This window comes from Myotis davidii, unplaced genomic scaffold (genome assembly GCF_000327345.1).
Source record: "Myotis davidii unplaced genomic scaffold, ASM32734v1 scaffold655, whole genome shotgun sequence".
Classification (NCBI taxonomy): Eukaryota; Metazoa; Chordata; class Mammalia; order Chiroptera; family Vespertilionidae; genus Myotis; species Myotis davidii.
Genome location: NW_006287547.1, coordinates 984651 through 1001272, shown reverse-complemented (window position 1 = coordinate 1001272; position 16622 = coordinate 984651). Strand labels below are relative to the sequence as shown.

General features: G+C 40.1%; 1 protein-coding gene across 1 annotated transcript in view; it reads left to right on the top strand.

The window, feature by feature from the left end:
- Window positions 1–5899, top strand: part of TMEM26 (transmembrane protein 26) — a 42389-nt gene extending 36490 nt beyond the window's left edge. Inside the window, 1 exon segment of the mRNA XM_006759373.2 lies at window positions 1485–5899. Coding sequence (XP_006759436.1) covers window positions 1485–1909 — 425 coding nt within the window. The 3' untranslated portion in view covers window positions 1910–5899.
- The last annotated feature ends 10723 nt before the right edge of the window (window positions 5900–16622 follow it).

The following is a 16622-nucleotide window of genomic DNA, read 5'->3' as shown; positions in this document are numbered from 1 at the left end:
AGAGAGAGAGAGAGAGAGAGAGGTTTTGTCATAATGTGCCCTGCAAGGTGTCCTATACCCATTGATTGGCTGGTGACTTGGGACAGAATATTAGGCACCATCACTCTACATAGGGAACAATAATACTCTTCAGAAGTCCGCTGGGAGCCTTTTCCTGACTCTCACTTCTTTGGAAAGACTATTATTGATCTTTTGTTGTTGTTGTTTATTGTCTTTCAATCTGCTGGTCCTCACCCTCCCATATCTTGTGGTTTATAGCCTTGCTAAAAACATTTTTATTTAAGAATGAAATTGTGTAAACTTTCAGAGGGTGATAATGTTATGCAGCTGTTTGAAAAACAAAGACCAAATGTTACTTCTGACTAAATTCCTATTGTATTTTCCAGGGAACAACATTCTGTTCATATCCAAGCAGCTTCCTAATATTTGCAGGCTTTAGCAGACAGGCATTCTTTGTTTGAAAGCTCCAAATGGAAGGCTTCGTTATTATTAAAGGATGATTTTCTGCCCTTGACCCTAAATTAAATTCACATTTTAGAAATTAAAACAAAAAGGTTCATTTGTTGATTAGACCTCATTTTATTCAACTGGAAAATCAGTAATTATATCCAGTTTTTCTTGTAAACTGTGAAACAAAACCATAAGGAATTAGACAAAATAACAATGGCTATGTTTTTCGTTTTTTCACCACCATTAGAAAAATATGTTGAACAGGAGTTAAGTTTGAATTTGAATATAAGTGCTTGAATTTTTACAACACAATGTACACAGAGGATTAAGTAAGTCAACCCATAAGTAGGTAGCTCTCAAGGAGAAGAGGCCGAAGGCTCCGGGTCATGCTTACTCTGTTGCATCTCCAGACTTGGCAGTCAGGGAAGTCACTCATTATCCCAAGGAGAAGATAATGTGAGAGAGGAGAAAGGGGCCAGGGGTGTTATTCTAATGGAAACAAACAAGAATCAGCGAGATGGCGCCTTTCTCCTCACAGATGTCATTGTTATCCCATTTTTCAAAGCAGGAAAATGAGACTCAGGCAGATGAACTTGCCCAGCATCTTCCTGCCAAAGAATGAGAAGCCAAGGAGAGGCAGCCAGGCCCCCTGACAAGGCCCAGGGCACCCGCTGTGCGGCCTCCCCACACTGCAGACCCAGGGACTAATGTGGTGGTTTCCTCTGTTCTTGAGTCTCTCCATCCTGGTTAATTGTGCTTTTCCCAGTGTGAGGACTGGAAGGTGATCTGAATTGTTGACATGAACATAAACTAGAGGACTGGCTTTCTTTGGTGTGCTTTATTGGAAACATAACATATCGTTGAATATACAATGACCAAGGATGTTTCCCCTGTTCAGACTGAATGAAATCCCAGTCACTCTCAGTCATGAACTAGGAAGGCACCCAGTGTTGGAGACTTGTTCCCGTTTCATTCTTGTCTTCCTTGCTGACGTTTCAGAGAGATACATTAATTGGTGTGTCTTGTGTTTTCAGTTCAGCATGTCGTGTGCCCCTTGTCTCTGAGGGCGAGGGGGTTCCCCAGCCTGTTCTTTTGCCAGTACAGTGCCGATCTGTGGAACATTGGAATCAGCGTCTTCATACAAGACGGTCCCTTCCTCATCGTGCGTCTCGTACTGATGGCCTATTACAAGGTTTTCAACCAGATGCTGGTGTTCTTTGCGGTAAAGAATTTCCTCGTGGTGATGTTACACCTCTACCGCCTGGTTGTCCTGGCACTGGGCGCCCGTGCCTCTCTGCGAAGGCAGCCAGAGGTCCTGAAAGGAGAGCGGGGCGGCCCAGCCGAGCCCGTGGAGAGTGGGATCGCCCCTGGGGCCTGGGAGGGTGGCTCCAAGGAGGGCGTGGCTGTGCCTTTGCGGGCCTCGCCAGGCACCTCGGAGGACTCGCCCCCCACCCCGTAGTTAGTTATGGGCAGCCGCATGCTTGACGCCCCAGTTCTTCTTAGGAACAGAACCTCCCTCTGTTCTTCGAAACCTTACATGTAGTAATTTTCAAAAGAACAACAAAAAGGGTCCTGAACCCGTCAAAATGATATAAGCACAGCCACTCTGGAATGGGGCAGGAGCTGCCAGGCCAGAGGAACTGCCTTGCAGGTCATGTGCCTCACACTTTGGGATGTTAACACAGGACAGAACAGCCTCTGGACCGAGCCTAACGCAACCACGTGTCCCAAAGAAGCGTTTGCAAGGATAGTAAGAACTACCGGACTGATGGCTACCTGACCAAAAATTAAAAACATTTTTAGAATTAGCGGCACTATGTTATCTGCACCAATAGAAAGGCCTCTCTTCTATTGATGTAATGGTTCCCTTTTCCTTTCTCATAAATACCCTTTGCCATTGTCTCCTAATCAGAGCACGATTTGGGCTTCGGCCTGAATCAATGCATTCTGAGGAGCTTTTTTTATTGATCTCAAATAAATGCTTGTTGCCTTTCACTTTGAAAGGCTTTTACTTTTAGGTAATCAAGCCGAAGCTGAGAAGTTCTTTTTCTTAAACTGAATGAAAAGAACTTTGATTAGTGGCTATTGTTACAATTTGTGTGATGGTATCAGATGTTATAGTTGTTCAACAACTAAGTGATTTGTTTGTCTTGAACTGTCTGACAAGCCTATGGACAGGGTTACAACGACATGCCCTCAAGAGACTGAGTGCAGACAAACCGTCCGGGGCTGTTACCTGAAAACAGAGGAGCTTTCAACCTTGGCTCCATTGTCAGACTGTCTCCTCTGATCTTTTCTGCAATGTCCCTCTGACATTAAAAAAAAGAGAAAAAAACTACATTCAGTGAATGCAGAACAAATAAAGGAAAATGTGCCTTTAACATTACCTCACTGGGGGCTGGAAACAGTGAAAATCTCTGCCCAGCTTCTCTGCACAGACCTTCCCGGGAAAATCATTCTTCTGGGCTGATGTGGCATTCTGTCATGGCGCATATGCTCTTACAGAAATTTTATCGCTTCTGGCTGGGGCACTGCAAAATTCACAGCAAGCCATTTCAGCTACAGATCCACCGGTTGCGAGGCAGGAAATACTGGTCATGCCGCGAAGTCACAATTTCCACTCAGAACGTGATTGGCGGCATTTGTCAGTATTTTCTTAACTGCACGTCACCGTTTTCTGCATAGCCAAGTCCAATCATGTGGGCTGACGCGAGGAAGCACTGCAGCAGTGCGGAACGGGGCTACAGGCCCTTTAAGGGTGACCCTAGTTTCTGGTGCCTGCCAGCAGTCCGAACTGCCACTGCTGGAGATGGCCTCTGGTCCAGGGAAGATGTTGGGGACAGGGCTTACATCGGTTCTACACACTGCCAGCAGCCCTTGATTAGTGACGGGGTCAGAAGTAGTGTAGCACAGCATTGCAGAAATCGGGAAATTCATTTTTCTACCCTGCGTTAAGAGTTCATTTCCCCAATATTGTCATAGTCACACTTTTCCTTTATATACTGCTATACATTTCAGATGGAGGTGACTCAGAACCTTTTAAAACAATGTTTGCTTTTAAAGATACAGCAGGAAAATTTACCTGGCTGTATCACAGTAATTATATGAGGCAAACAGTGCCAAACCGTCCTTTTGGGGTTCAAAGCACAGTTCCTCCTGTTACTATGCTCAGGAACTCAAAGAGACCCTGCTAAAGATAAGGCAGGGGATGTCCCTAAGGTGGGTGGGACTTAATGACAATTAATTGGGACAATTTGATCTATAAATCTCTATGGCATGACATCTGTTCAAAAGATTTGATTAAAAGTTCCATAGGCATTTTTTTGTTTTTATATAGAGAAATGAATAATTTCCAATTATTGGTTTCTTCAGTGCCTGATATCATGTTCCTATTTCTTTCTTTTCTCCCATGTGTTTCTAATTTTAACAATATGATTGTAAAATTACACATGAAACTAATGGGATCCATTTATAATTTTCCATAATAATTTTATGAAAAATCAGGAAATCATATCTATCTAAAGGAAGAAACTTGACAATTTTTAAGGGCTTGTTATTTAAAATGCTTCGCAATTGAAAGCAAAATAATAGCTGCTATTTATAAAACCGCCTCCGCAGAATCTGTTTTTATGTTGACTGTTTCATGGTGAATGTTTTCCTCCACAACATGTATGTGCTACTTATTACTGCAGATTTGCTCATGGCATACTTTACATGTTTTAATTTTTTCTTCCAGCAAAACAAACATTGGGGCTCTAAAAATAGATGAGTATAAAGTAATACGGGCTGTTGCAAGGATATTTTTAAATGCTTTCAAATCTGAGACTTGGCTTGGCTTTGTGAATGAGTTTCTAGCGTTTTAGTAAAGTATTTTGTAATTAGCACTCCTCTGAAGGCCTGGAAATGTAAAGTCCAGAGTCTAGCTTCATTTGGAGCCCCAAGAAGGCAAAGAGCACCCAGGACCATCCCAGCAATCAATGGTGAAAACACAGGAACATTTTCCAGGAAAATCCGCCAAAGGCATCCTTTGTGCACCTAACTGCCAGCATTCCCACCCTTTTGAATTTAGTGTTTTTACTGCACAAAGAATATCTCTTTTCATTGAGCTTATTTAAAAATAAAACTTAAGTCCAGGGTTTATCTCTAGGACCCCTCATGAAAAATTAAAAAGTTATTGTTACTGTACTTCTTTATTGTAGATTGTCAAACATGGTAATGTTTGAAAACATCCAATTGTTCACTAGGAAGTGTCTAGAACAACAGTTACATCCCATAAGTTGATATCTTGGGACTTGTCTCCTTGTAATTTGCAATAAGTGCCTCAGATCATCTGTATACTGTGACGCAGGCCATACCTCTGTACCACCCCCTACAGACACATGCCAATCCCCCAACCACTGAAGAAAGTGATTTATTTGTTATTGTTGTTGTATTTTAACTGCTTGATGAAAGCTCAATCACATGTCCTCCCTCAGAACATAGCTCACTTGTGAGAAAATACAGTGTGCATGTTTTACATACAGTGTGCTGTGTAAAAACTCACCTCTCAACCACCTTGTTGGTGTTGTTCCCCTCCCTAGCTGGGTCTCAGAGGACCTGACTTGGCATTGCAAGATGAGTGATCTGTTTTTGTCTTTGATGACTTTGTTAATTTTTATTGAAGCTGATACAGACAACATACGAAAATAAAAACTTTCATTGTCAATAACAATCTTTTTAATCTTCCAAAATGAGATTGTTATACCAATGTGTCAATTGGCTTTGCAGCAGTTCATAGCAGCACCTCAGGATTTGTAGACCAGAGAGACATAGCTAAGAAAAATCAGGATTCACTATTATTATATTGATTATTAGCTTAAGAGCAAATTTTCAAAGCCATGGGAAGGCATGAGTTGTAGGTGTGCATGCTTTAGGATTTCCATCCAGGTTTCAGAGTTCAACACTGAATTTTATTATCTTTGGCATTTCATCTCAATGACTCTTAATCAACTCTCCTGTTAAAAGAAACGATTGCAAGGGGCCAAGTCTCTGTCCAGGCTCACTCTACTGCCAGGAAAATGAGATACTGAAATATTACAGAGCCTCAGAGAAGTAAGAGAAAAACCAAACAATCCTGAATTATAAGAGGAGATTGTTACACTTTTTCTAATTTCAGACTTGGCTTTTTTACTTAAAAGACATTCTGATCCACTGTCAGAAACATCTGATTTGGGGTTAAACTAGGCAGCTGGTGGATGTTTAGATCTCCTAGGCTTCAAATAACGTTTCATATGATGGGAGTTATTCTAAACAATGTTTTAATAATCAACCGCTATAACCTTATATCTTATGAATGTTCAGCCTCTGAATATTTTATATGAATATTTTCTCTTTAATTACTCATATTTATACTATTTTGCAATGAATGACATTTGTATTTTATTATATATACATTAAATAGTTTGTTTACAACTTTATCTCAATGTTCATTTTTTGTTTGAATTACCTGATTACCTGTCTTTGTTCTCCACTGTAATTCATTTCATTTAGATTATAAGCTCTGGTTTAAAAAAAAAAACACAATGATCTATTTAGAGTATGACTAAAGTGGCATTTCAAACTAGTGAGGAAAGACTGACCAATTTTATAAATGATGTTGGGAAATTTTGCAAGCCATCTGGAAAAAATAAAGTTAGATTTTTACCTCACGCAATATATAGAAATAAATTCCAGATGGATTAAAGAATCTAAATGTAAAACTGAAAACTATAAAATATTAGAGAGAAACATGAAATGTGTCTTTAGCATTGCAGAATGGGAAATATCTCTCAGAGAAAGATGTGAATCTCAGAAACTCTGAAAGCAAAGATGGACAGCTTTTCCTACGTAAAGCTGTAAAATTTCTGAATAGCCAAAGGTATCACGAATACATCACTATTTTTTTCCTTTTGGTGCACTCATACAAGAGAAATGAGAGGTACAGAAATTAGAAAAGACGAGCCAATTTTATCATTTCTTTGTTGAAGATTGGGTCTTGAATAACCAAAAGAAGCACATAAAAACCAAAGGAAATATATGTTAATGTATATATGTATATGTATGTGTGTGTATGTATGTGTGTGTGTGTGTGTGTGTGTATATCTCCCTAATATGCAAATAGACCAAACAGCAGAACAACTGAACAACTGAACAACCAGTCTCTATGATGTGCGCTGACCATCAGGGGACGTGCGCAGAACATGGTGGGCGTAGGCTATGGCAGGATGGTGGAGCAGGTGAGAGGGGGCACCAGACCAAGGCCAGTTGCTGTCATCGGTGCAAGCCTCTGGTGGTTACTGAAAATTCTTTGCTCTGGCGCACCATAGTCCCGCCCAGCACTCGCACCTGCTGCCAGCACCGACCCTGTATGAACCCACTGTTGGCGACCATTGCTGGCCCCGATCGCTCGGTGCCGTCAGCATGTGCGAGCGGTGGCTGCCAGCCCTGATTGCCCCCGAGGGCTTCTCTACCTCTTCCTGCTCCTGGGGGGCAACTGGGGCAGCAGCTGCCACTCGCACCCGTTGCTGGCATTGGCCCCAATCATTCCATGTTACCTGCTCCTGTGCCCACCGCAGCCTTGAGACCCATAGTTCCTTTCAAGGTGCACGAATTTGTGCACTGGGCCCCTAGTTAAAAGTAATCTAAAATCCTGAAAAAAATCAATGGCTTTTCTCTATATAAACAAATATCACACAGAATATGTATTTGAAGAAGAGATTTCCATACAAAATGAACTAGAACTGAAAAATACACAGAAATAAACTTAATCTCACCTAATAGACAAACATGTAAATTGACCATCCCCCGCTATGCTCACCAGCCAATCAGGAGAGTATGCAAATTAACCCAACAAAGATGGCAGTTAATTTGCATACGTAGGGCGAAGCAGCAGAGTGAAAACTGAAGGCCTGGGTGCTGGGTGCCGGAGGAAAACTGGTGCCGGCAGCCAGGGGAAGGAAAGGCCTATTGCACGAATCTCTTCGTGCAATGGGCCTCAAGTCTATATAATAATAGAGGAATATGCAAATTAGCTGGCATGCCGTAACATCATGACCAAACAGCAGGGAACTGAGGCTGCATGGCACCTGACCTGGATGAGGGAACTCATTGACAGGGTACCTCAAGCCGTGCCCCCCACCCAGCACCGGGCCAGGGGACCTCAGGCTGTGCCCCCCAAATGGTGGGGCTTGATGGAGAACCTTAGGCCGTGCCCCCACCTGGCGGGGCTTGACAGGGACCTCAGGTCGTGTCCCCCCAGCCCCAGTGCCGGGCCAGAGGGCCTCAGCCTGGTGCCAGGCTGGGGGACCTGAGGCTGTGCCCCCCCACCCAGCGGGGCTTGACGGGGCTGGGGCCAGCCAGGTCTGGTTCTCACCCAATAGGGGTGGGGCTGGCCGGGTTTGGGTCTCCTGCATTTTCGAAGTGCGTGCAGGTGGTGGGCAGGAACTTGACTCTAGGTCCTGCGGCATGCCCCAGACTCTGACAGGAGGGAGATTTTCATATACATTTTACTAATTTTCTTTCTTCTCTGATACATCTATTATAGAGAAAGGGCAAATAGCAATATTCAAATATTTCCTCTAATTAATTTCCTTTTAATGTGCACAAATTTCATGCACCAGGCCACTAGTGAATGTATCAGATCCATGTAAAGAAAACTTTAAAATTATTTTGAGGACCATTAGTGAATAATTTAACAAATGGAAAGATATATTCTTTTGGGAAGTAGTAAGAAGATGATATTTTAAAATGTATTAATTTCTCCTAAATTGATGTATAAATTTAAAACAATCTTTATAGCGATGTCAATAAAATTTCAATTTAGCTGATTCTAAACATTTTATAATAAAAGTAGAGGCCCGATGCATGAAATTCATGCAAGAGTAGGCCTTCCTACCCACTGCTGCCAGCACCAGCTTCCCTCTGGCACCCAGGACCCAGGCTTCCCTCACAGCCCTGGCTTTGTTCGGAAGGACATCTGGTCTAATTAGCATATTACACTTTTATTATTATAGATAAGCATGAAGGATACCTGGAAAATACTAAAAGGAGAAAAAATGAAAGAGAGCTTTCAGTATATTAAATATATTATAGAGCTACAATAACCAAGAGAATTTGATTCTGTTAGGCAGAAAAATGGAACAGAATAAGGTCAATAAATAGACTAAATTACATAAGGATTTTCTATGTGATAAATCTTGAGGGTGTGATAGAGTATTATAGCTGGTTTAAGGTTTTTAGAATATCAAAGTGTACCCTTACCTCAATCCTTTTATCCAAAACACTTTCAGAAGGATCAAAGAATTAAACATTAAAATGAAAAAATAAAAACCATAGAAAACTTTGTTTTATATTTACAATATTGAGAATGTTTTCTAAGAAAAACATAAAACTATAAACCTTTAGACAATTCATAAATTTTAAGTTGGGAAGTTGAACTTTTAACATCATAAAAGCATCATAAGTGAATTCACAGGTTGAATTAACTGAGTAAGTATTTTTGCAACAAATGTAACAAAGCATTCATTTTCTTGATAAGCGAATGGGTTCTTACAAATTAGGAAAAAAACCAACCCAACACATTGGAATAATGAGCCAAATATATAAGTATATGGTTCACTGAAAAAGAAATAGTTAAGGAAATGCAAATCGAATCACAATGAAATACCATTTCTGAAATGCAAACTAAACCACAGATACCATTTTTGAATCATCGGGTTGGCAAAGATTCAAAAATATTTTAGAATGTTGTATTAGAAAGGATTGGGGGAAGCAGACATTTTTATTCACTGCTAGTGAAGATGCAAATTGGTACAACTTCTTTGGAAGACAATTTGGCAATATCAGTCAGAATTAAAAATTCATTTATCATCTGAGCCAGCAACTCAACTTCTAAGAATATATTCTACAGATAAATGTATGCAAAAATGTGTGTATAAGGCTGTTCAAAGCAGTATAGTATCCACCAATAGTAATTTCTATAGTAGCACCAACAGGGTCATTACTGAGTTGTGGAACATTTATACTACATATTACCATGTAGCTTTCAAAAGGAATAAAATAGATCCATAAGTGCTGATAAGGAACAATTACAGATATTGTAAAAGTAAGAGCACAAATCTTGAGGTTAGTATGTCATTCTTTTTATAAATACCAGTATAATCCATAGCTTTAAGTGTATGAAATATGCTCATGTTTCCAATGATCCTGGACATTCCCACCTTTTTTTTCTCTCTCTCTCTCTCTTTTTTTACCTTTATGCTTTTTATAGTTTGCAGGTTTTAAGTATGTGTTCCTTTCATAATTTTGAAAACAATTATTAATAAAAAGAAACCTCACCAACTTACAGAGCTTACTGCTATGTACAGGGTATTCTGATGTCATTTTGTAAATAAAGACAAAACACATCACTTTCACCAAAGCAAAAGACTACTTTTACAACTCAGGATGATTTTCAGGTGCTTTAGATAAATCAAAAGTTTAACCCATGCCAAACACTACTTATCCTGGGAAGCATCAAGCCCAGGGAGTGAATAATGCCTAGACCTTTGAGACCACAGGAAAATCAAACTGACCAAAACACTTCATTGGATACTGATGAATACCATGCGATACTTTGTGACAACTGCTCTGACACTTTCACCCTCCGACATTTATGGTGCCACTAAAACAAACCATAGCAGAATTTCACATTGAATTTCATAGTCAAGCTGATTTTCCCAGGAGAGATAAGGAATGAAGGAACCCTGAAAGAGAAAATTTCTGAAAGAATATGTGCATCTGTTTCCAAGTTCGTAGCCATAGCCCATCTAACTTGTGTGTATGTAAGCTTTTTAGATTTTTGTTAAATATTTACTAAATTTACAATTGATAGTGGTAAGTGATCAAATGGATCATATGCAAATCTGGCCAAATTATTGAAGAAAACAAAAATTCCTAAACCAACCATATGTCAGATATCATATAGTCTTTCTATCCAAACTAAGAATTTGGGCAAGGAAAATTGGATCTACAAGTCAAAATATGTTTTCTCTGTGGATGCTGTTGTTCAGCTTCTGCCAAGTGCATAGCAGGAGAATTCAGATGGCTCTGGTTCTGGGATCTTGGGGGTTGTTTCTACCTTCTGGCAAAGAATGTTCTTCCCTATTATTCAAAGGTTCCCATAGGACCTGAGTGACAGCTAACAGCTGGGTCAAAAGCTGTAATTATATTATCAGCCCTATTGTTTCAACAAACTCCTACAAGTATTGGTTTTTTTATTGGGATCTAACTTCAACCTTTCCTGGACTCCATGCCTGAATTTGCAGCCCTAGTCTTGGATATTCTTTAAGTATCATACACTCTCTATATAGAATACATATCTTTTAAAAATATATACATATTTTTATTGATTTCAGAGAAGAAGGAAGAGGGAGACAGATATAAAAACATCAAAGATGAGAGAGAATAATTGATTGGCTGCCTCCTGCATGCCCCACATTGGGGATCAAGCCTCAACCAGGGTATGTGCCCTGACCAGGAATCAAACCATGACCTCCTGGTTCATAGGTCGATGCTCAACCACTGAGCCACGCTGGCTGGGTTAGAATACATATCTTAATACGCCCAATGCCTTATGGGCTCCCCTCCCCTCCCGCCTCTGTACCCCATACAATGTTAGCAGCATCTCCAGCCACTCAGGCCCCTATGCTAAAACCGACCCTTCGCTCTTCTTTCTTATCCCTCCTATGTGAGTAATCCCAAAATTCTTCCGGTCATGCTGCTTATCATTCCTTTCAGTCTTGCAGCCACCCTCTCTACTTCAACTGCTACTTTCCTAATTCAGTGTCTCATCATTCCTTGCCTCAGTGACTGCAGTCATTTTTCGACTGGTCATCCAACCTCCTGGTTTTATACCCCATCATAATATTTCAAACTTATTCAGAGCTGCTCTAAAATGCACAATTGAGCATATGTATCTTTTATTTAAAACACTTGGATGATGCCTCAGTGCCAACAAGATCAAGCATGAAGTCCCAAGGAAATCATTTAACACTTTTCACAGGCTGGTCACAAACTTTTAAACTTTGTTTCCCACCACTGCACACACACATACACCCAGCTGCCACCATAATGTACTACTCATAGTCCCCTAAACTTGTCTTTATTCTGTACACTGCTATGTTTGTGTAAACTGCTGTTTCTTTTTCAGCAATGTCCTCCATGCCACCACTCTGTTACCGACTCTTGTTTATCCATCCCTCACTTCTCAGGGGTGGCCCATTTCCCCAGGCAGAGTTGATGACGAGGGGAGGAGGAGACTGTTCTATGCCCTCTGGGAACCCCAGGAGAGTGAGTGCGGGCATCATCGGATAGCAGAGACATTCTCTAGTCCTGGGTTCCTAATTTCTAGGGCTTCCTTTGAAGAAGAAGCAATGCTGATGAGAACACCAGGTAAGACAATGCAGGTGTAGAGCTATGGGATTTATCACTTATCGTGGTCTTGGCCTCGGGTCTATAGGATAAGTAATAGGTCAGTGGTCCCAGAAGATTTCCCCTCTTCTTCTTAGGTCTGGTTGAACTATGTAGTTTCTCCTGTATTTACTAACCTAACAGCTTCTATATATATTGCCTTGGTGACACTATCCCTGCTCCTTACAAAAATTCTCCCTTCTAGAAATATTTCCCACTCAGTGGTCACCAACTTGGCAACCCTCCCCAAAAGCTTCAGGAGCTTAGCTCAGCGATCACATCTGCTTGCTTCCAGAACTGACTCTTCTTTCATAGCACTTTGTACTTTTCTCTGCTCAGTATTTATCATAATATATGTAACAATTTGTTTATATGTCTGTCTCCGCCAAACCTGTCATCTGTCTGAGGGCATGAGCCATATCTTATAATAACCATGTAGCTCCAGACACACTGAAATTTTGTCTGTTCCCAGAATTCACAAGCTTCTTTCTGTCTTGGGGACTTTGTTCTTCCTGGGACAGCCCCCAGCTCCAAGTCCCATTTTCTGAGAGCAGGACTCTTCTTTTCATCTGGATTCCAGCTTAAATGCAAGGCCCTCAGAAAGGTCACCAATTTCCCCCTTTCCCAATGATCTCCATCACATCAATCTTTATTTTATTCATAGCATGTTTTGCTAGTCAACATTATCTTTACATGTGTATTTGTTCACTGTCTACCCTACCTATAATGTAGAGGTCAAGGGTACCTGTCTTATTCACCTCTGTCCCCAGTGGCTAGCTGCTCCCAAACTACTGCGGAGTGCATTCTTTTCTGTGCTTATTTATATCTAGAATTCTTTTACAAAACTAAATCCATACTATATATATTCTGCTTTACTCATTTATTTTCATTTCTTAAGCTTTTCCTAATTTTAACTATTCTTGAGGACATAATGCCCACTTACTCCTCAGTGTGAATGTAGAAATAGGCCTAATCACCAAATACCACAGGCCCATTATCCATTTAACCCTCTGCCTTTGGTGCTATGAAATGCCTTTTCTTTGTGGATTCCTCCACTCCCATGGTGATAGGTCCTTTCTATAGCTATGGGTCTGTTTAATTCCTTCATTCTCTAAATGTACAACTTCAATTTTGCCCATTTGGATTAATCTCTCCCTTTGCCATTTCACTCCCAGCAATGGCCCCTTAAATGTATATCACCAGCTTTTCCCAATCCTCTCCCACATTTCCAAGGAGATGCTTTTCTAGCACTTCCAGTTCAACATGTCCACGGTTGGATTTGGAATATGTCCTCTCCCAATTCAGTTCCTTTTCCTGAACCCTCAGTTTCTGTTATGTTAATAGAACCACCATCCCAGTCATTTTGGCTCAAGCATTTTGATTGACTTGCCTCATTCACACATTTGCTGAATCCTATTTCTTGTTTTGCATAATGAACACACTTTTGTTGCTTTTCTTTGATTATATGTTATATGTGTCCTATGTAAGATTTCAAACATACAGAACAATAAACCATCGGGTGTGATAGAGTATTATAGCTGGTCCACCTTACTTCAATGGACATTATGAATACTTTGGAGGCCATTCTTTCATGAATATTTTATTTCATATAAAATAGATAGAAAATGATAGACAATAGGTAGATAAAGTTTACATAAGTGGGATAATTTTCTAATTAAATATTTAAAGATAAAAGACATGAAAATGTTACAAAAATGTGGCTTAACTTAAATTTGTTTGATGAACAACTTCTGCTCCCAATCTGGTCAGTATTACTTCTATGAAGGCATTTATATCTTCATTTGAAGGAATGAAAAATGTCTATGGTTCAGACCTTTTATAAATTTGAAGTCTAGACCAAATGGTGCTGTGATAGATTCTGGAGTTGGGACCTTGTTTTATTCATCTTTCTGTGTCCCATAGACTCTAATGATACATGTGAAATAATGGTTTATTCTGTGGATGATCAATGGCATCAACAAATATCCTTTAATGCTTTCTATATACAAGCCACTGCTAGCTATGTGAGGGATACACAAATGAATAAGATATTGCCCTTGTTTTTGAGAAAATTTATATCCATAGTCTTTCGGGAAAAAAAATGCTGCTATAACCTCCATAAACTTTGGTCTCTACCCCCTATCTTCATGCCAGTGAGGGCTTGTTTTGGTTCTCTATGGGTTTTGTGTAGAACCTGAAGAACCCAGCCTTGCTCCCAACATGCACTTTGAAATATGAGAGGGATGTAAAAAAGAAAGGCGATCTGAGAGGGCTGATTTGAAAGAAATGAAAGTTATTTGTTTTTTGAAAATATGTTTTGTAGGTTGATGGCTCTTGATCTCTGTGGGCTGGCCGCTGTAGGATCCCTCAAACATTGCAAGAGCTCATCTTGCCCCTATAACGATTTTGGCTATAATCTGCTGTCTTCTTTTCAAAGGATGCAGCTATTCTGGAGAGGCTTCTGTTTGAACTCAGCCACAGTTCTATGCTCAATGTGGTGCGACACTATTCATGTGAAAGCACCATGGAAATCTTAAAAGCCTTGTATGGAACTTCACAACAATCTAAAGTGTATTCCTAGTAGATGCCCAAGGTAGAGGATGTTTGTTTGTCACATGTGAGGGGCAGTGAGCTTTTTTTTTCTTTCTTTTCTTTTCTTTTTTTTTTTATTTATTTTTTTACACAGATTCACTGGGCTGAAGGAAAGAGTAGTTGGGGTCATCACATTCTAGAAATCTCAATGATAGCCAAAGGATCTTAGAAGAAAGACATATTTGGTCTATACCTGAAGATTACAATCTCTTTCATGAACTCTTTGCAAGTACTTTTTCAAATAAGTTTAAAATTATACTTAAGTGATATGTGGCATAAAAGCCTTAGAGAAAATGCTAGGTTGGGGAACATGCCAGTCATTTTTAAGAGCAGATGTCCACCACTTCTCTCTTTGGGGAAGCAGCCCATTAAGCTACACGCTGCTGAATCAGACGTGACAAAAAAAAATTCATCTAGCCCAGTTTATTCTGGCTTGAGAGTCAAAGGCATGAGTGGCAACGGCTGGTATTTCTGGATCCTCCGTTGCTTCCACTTTGGAGACTGTTGAGTCAGACCTGACTGAACTCAGACATCTCTGGTTCTACTGCACACACATCCTGAGCACTGGTTATCTACAGCATCCTGGTAATTTGTGTTTTAAAATCGCACACCCACCTGCACTGATGTAAAATCAGCACCAAGCAAAATAAGCTTACCCTCAAATCTTTGTGTTCTTCCACAGAAGACTAAACATCCAGGCACGAATCCATTTATTAGACAGAACATGGCATCTCTGGGGATGACAGCCACATTCATCAAAGCTCCCATCCCTCGAAAGGGATAATGTTCAGGAAATATTTGAGCAGCTATCACAGAATTCATCCTTGCCTTATGGCTTTTCTAAAACTTAATAAAAATCTTCTTTTCAATCAGAACCTTCCAAAGAATACAGACCTCATTTCTCCAACTTCTTGGAGAAGCCAGAGCAAATACTTAAAATTTCTATTTTTTAGCTTTCAAGTACCTAAAAAAAATGCTCTTTCACTTCGTATCATGCTATTGACTTCCTTTCAAATGTTGCCCACACAGGATTTTACTCAAGATAGATTCTGCTCTTTATTTGTATTTTGAGTCACATACCTTTGGAGCCTTTGAGCTTGAAGGGATGTTAGATCTTACCTCTTTCAAAGCCGAGGAATAAAAGCTGGGAGAAGAGAAGGGTCAGGTCGTCCTAGTTGTATTCCAGTGGATGGCAAATTCAAGACCAAAATGACCTGTCATAAGAGCAAAATACAAACTAAATCACACAATAAAACAAAAAAATTAAACATGTTCAGTTTTCTGCTAATAACATGCAATATCTATAATACCCTTAAAATAATTTTACCTGCCCAACATTTTAGAGTTTATAGGCTTTCGCATCAGTCCTTTCTATCTCACAACCACTCAGAAGAAAAGCTCTTTGTTTTTTAGACCAATGAGGAAATGAATGCTCAGAGGGGCCAAATGATTTGCAAAGGTCATGTCTTTGGGACTGATCAGAGGTTCAAGTCCAAAGGTTAAGAACCCCAGGCAGGAATTCATTATGAAGTGATTCTGTTCCATCAGCAAGCACAAACCAACTTAAAAAGCTGAAAAGATCTGCCTTTTCCATTGGTCTGAAATTTTCCAAAATTTAGCTTTGACTGGCAAAAGGGGTCCTGCTGTCCCAGAAAGTGGGTCCAAAGCCACTTTCATAAGATGACAACAACATCTATTGGCATGATTGAAAGGTAATTAAATTACCACTCTATTTCATTGGACATGGGCTGCTTTGCTCCCAACAGCTTCCATCTTTAGGAATGTTAGAGGAATCAAAGAGAGATGTAGGTTGTGCACATTTGTTCAAAGCAAACTGCTGCTGTGTTTCTGTGGCACTGGGATTCATGATGTCACTGTTTTCTTTTCTATATTGAGTGGAGCTGGGGAAAAGAAAAGTCATTTTTTTTGTCCTTGCCACACTGAAACCCTTACCATATTTTCTAAGACAATTAAGATAATAAGAGAAAGGCGCAGCGACATGGAATATGTGGGGTGTTTTACAGAAGATATTTTCAGTTTCCCCCTTCCCTTCCCAGCTCTTCCCCTTTCATACAAGCACTTTAGGTCACTGGGGACAAGAGTCTGCAGCAAGT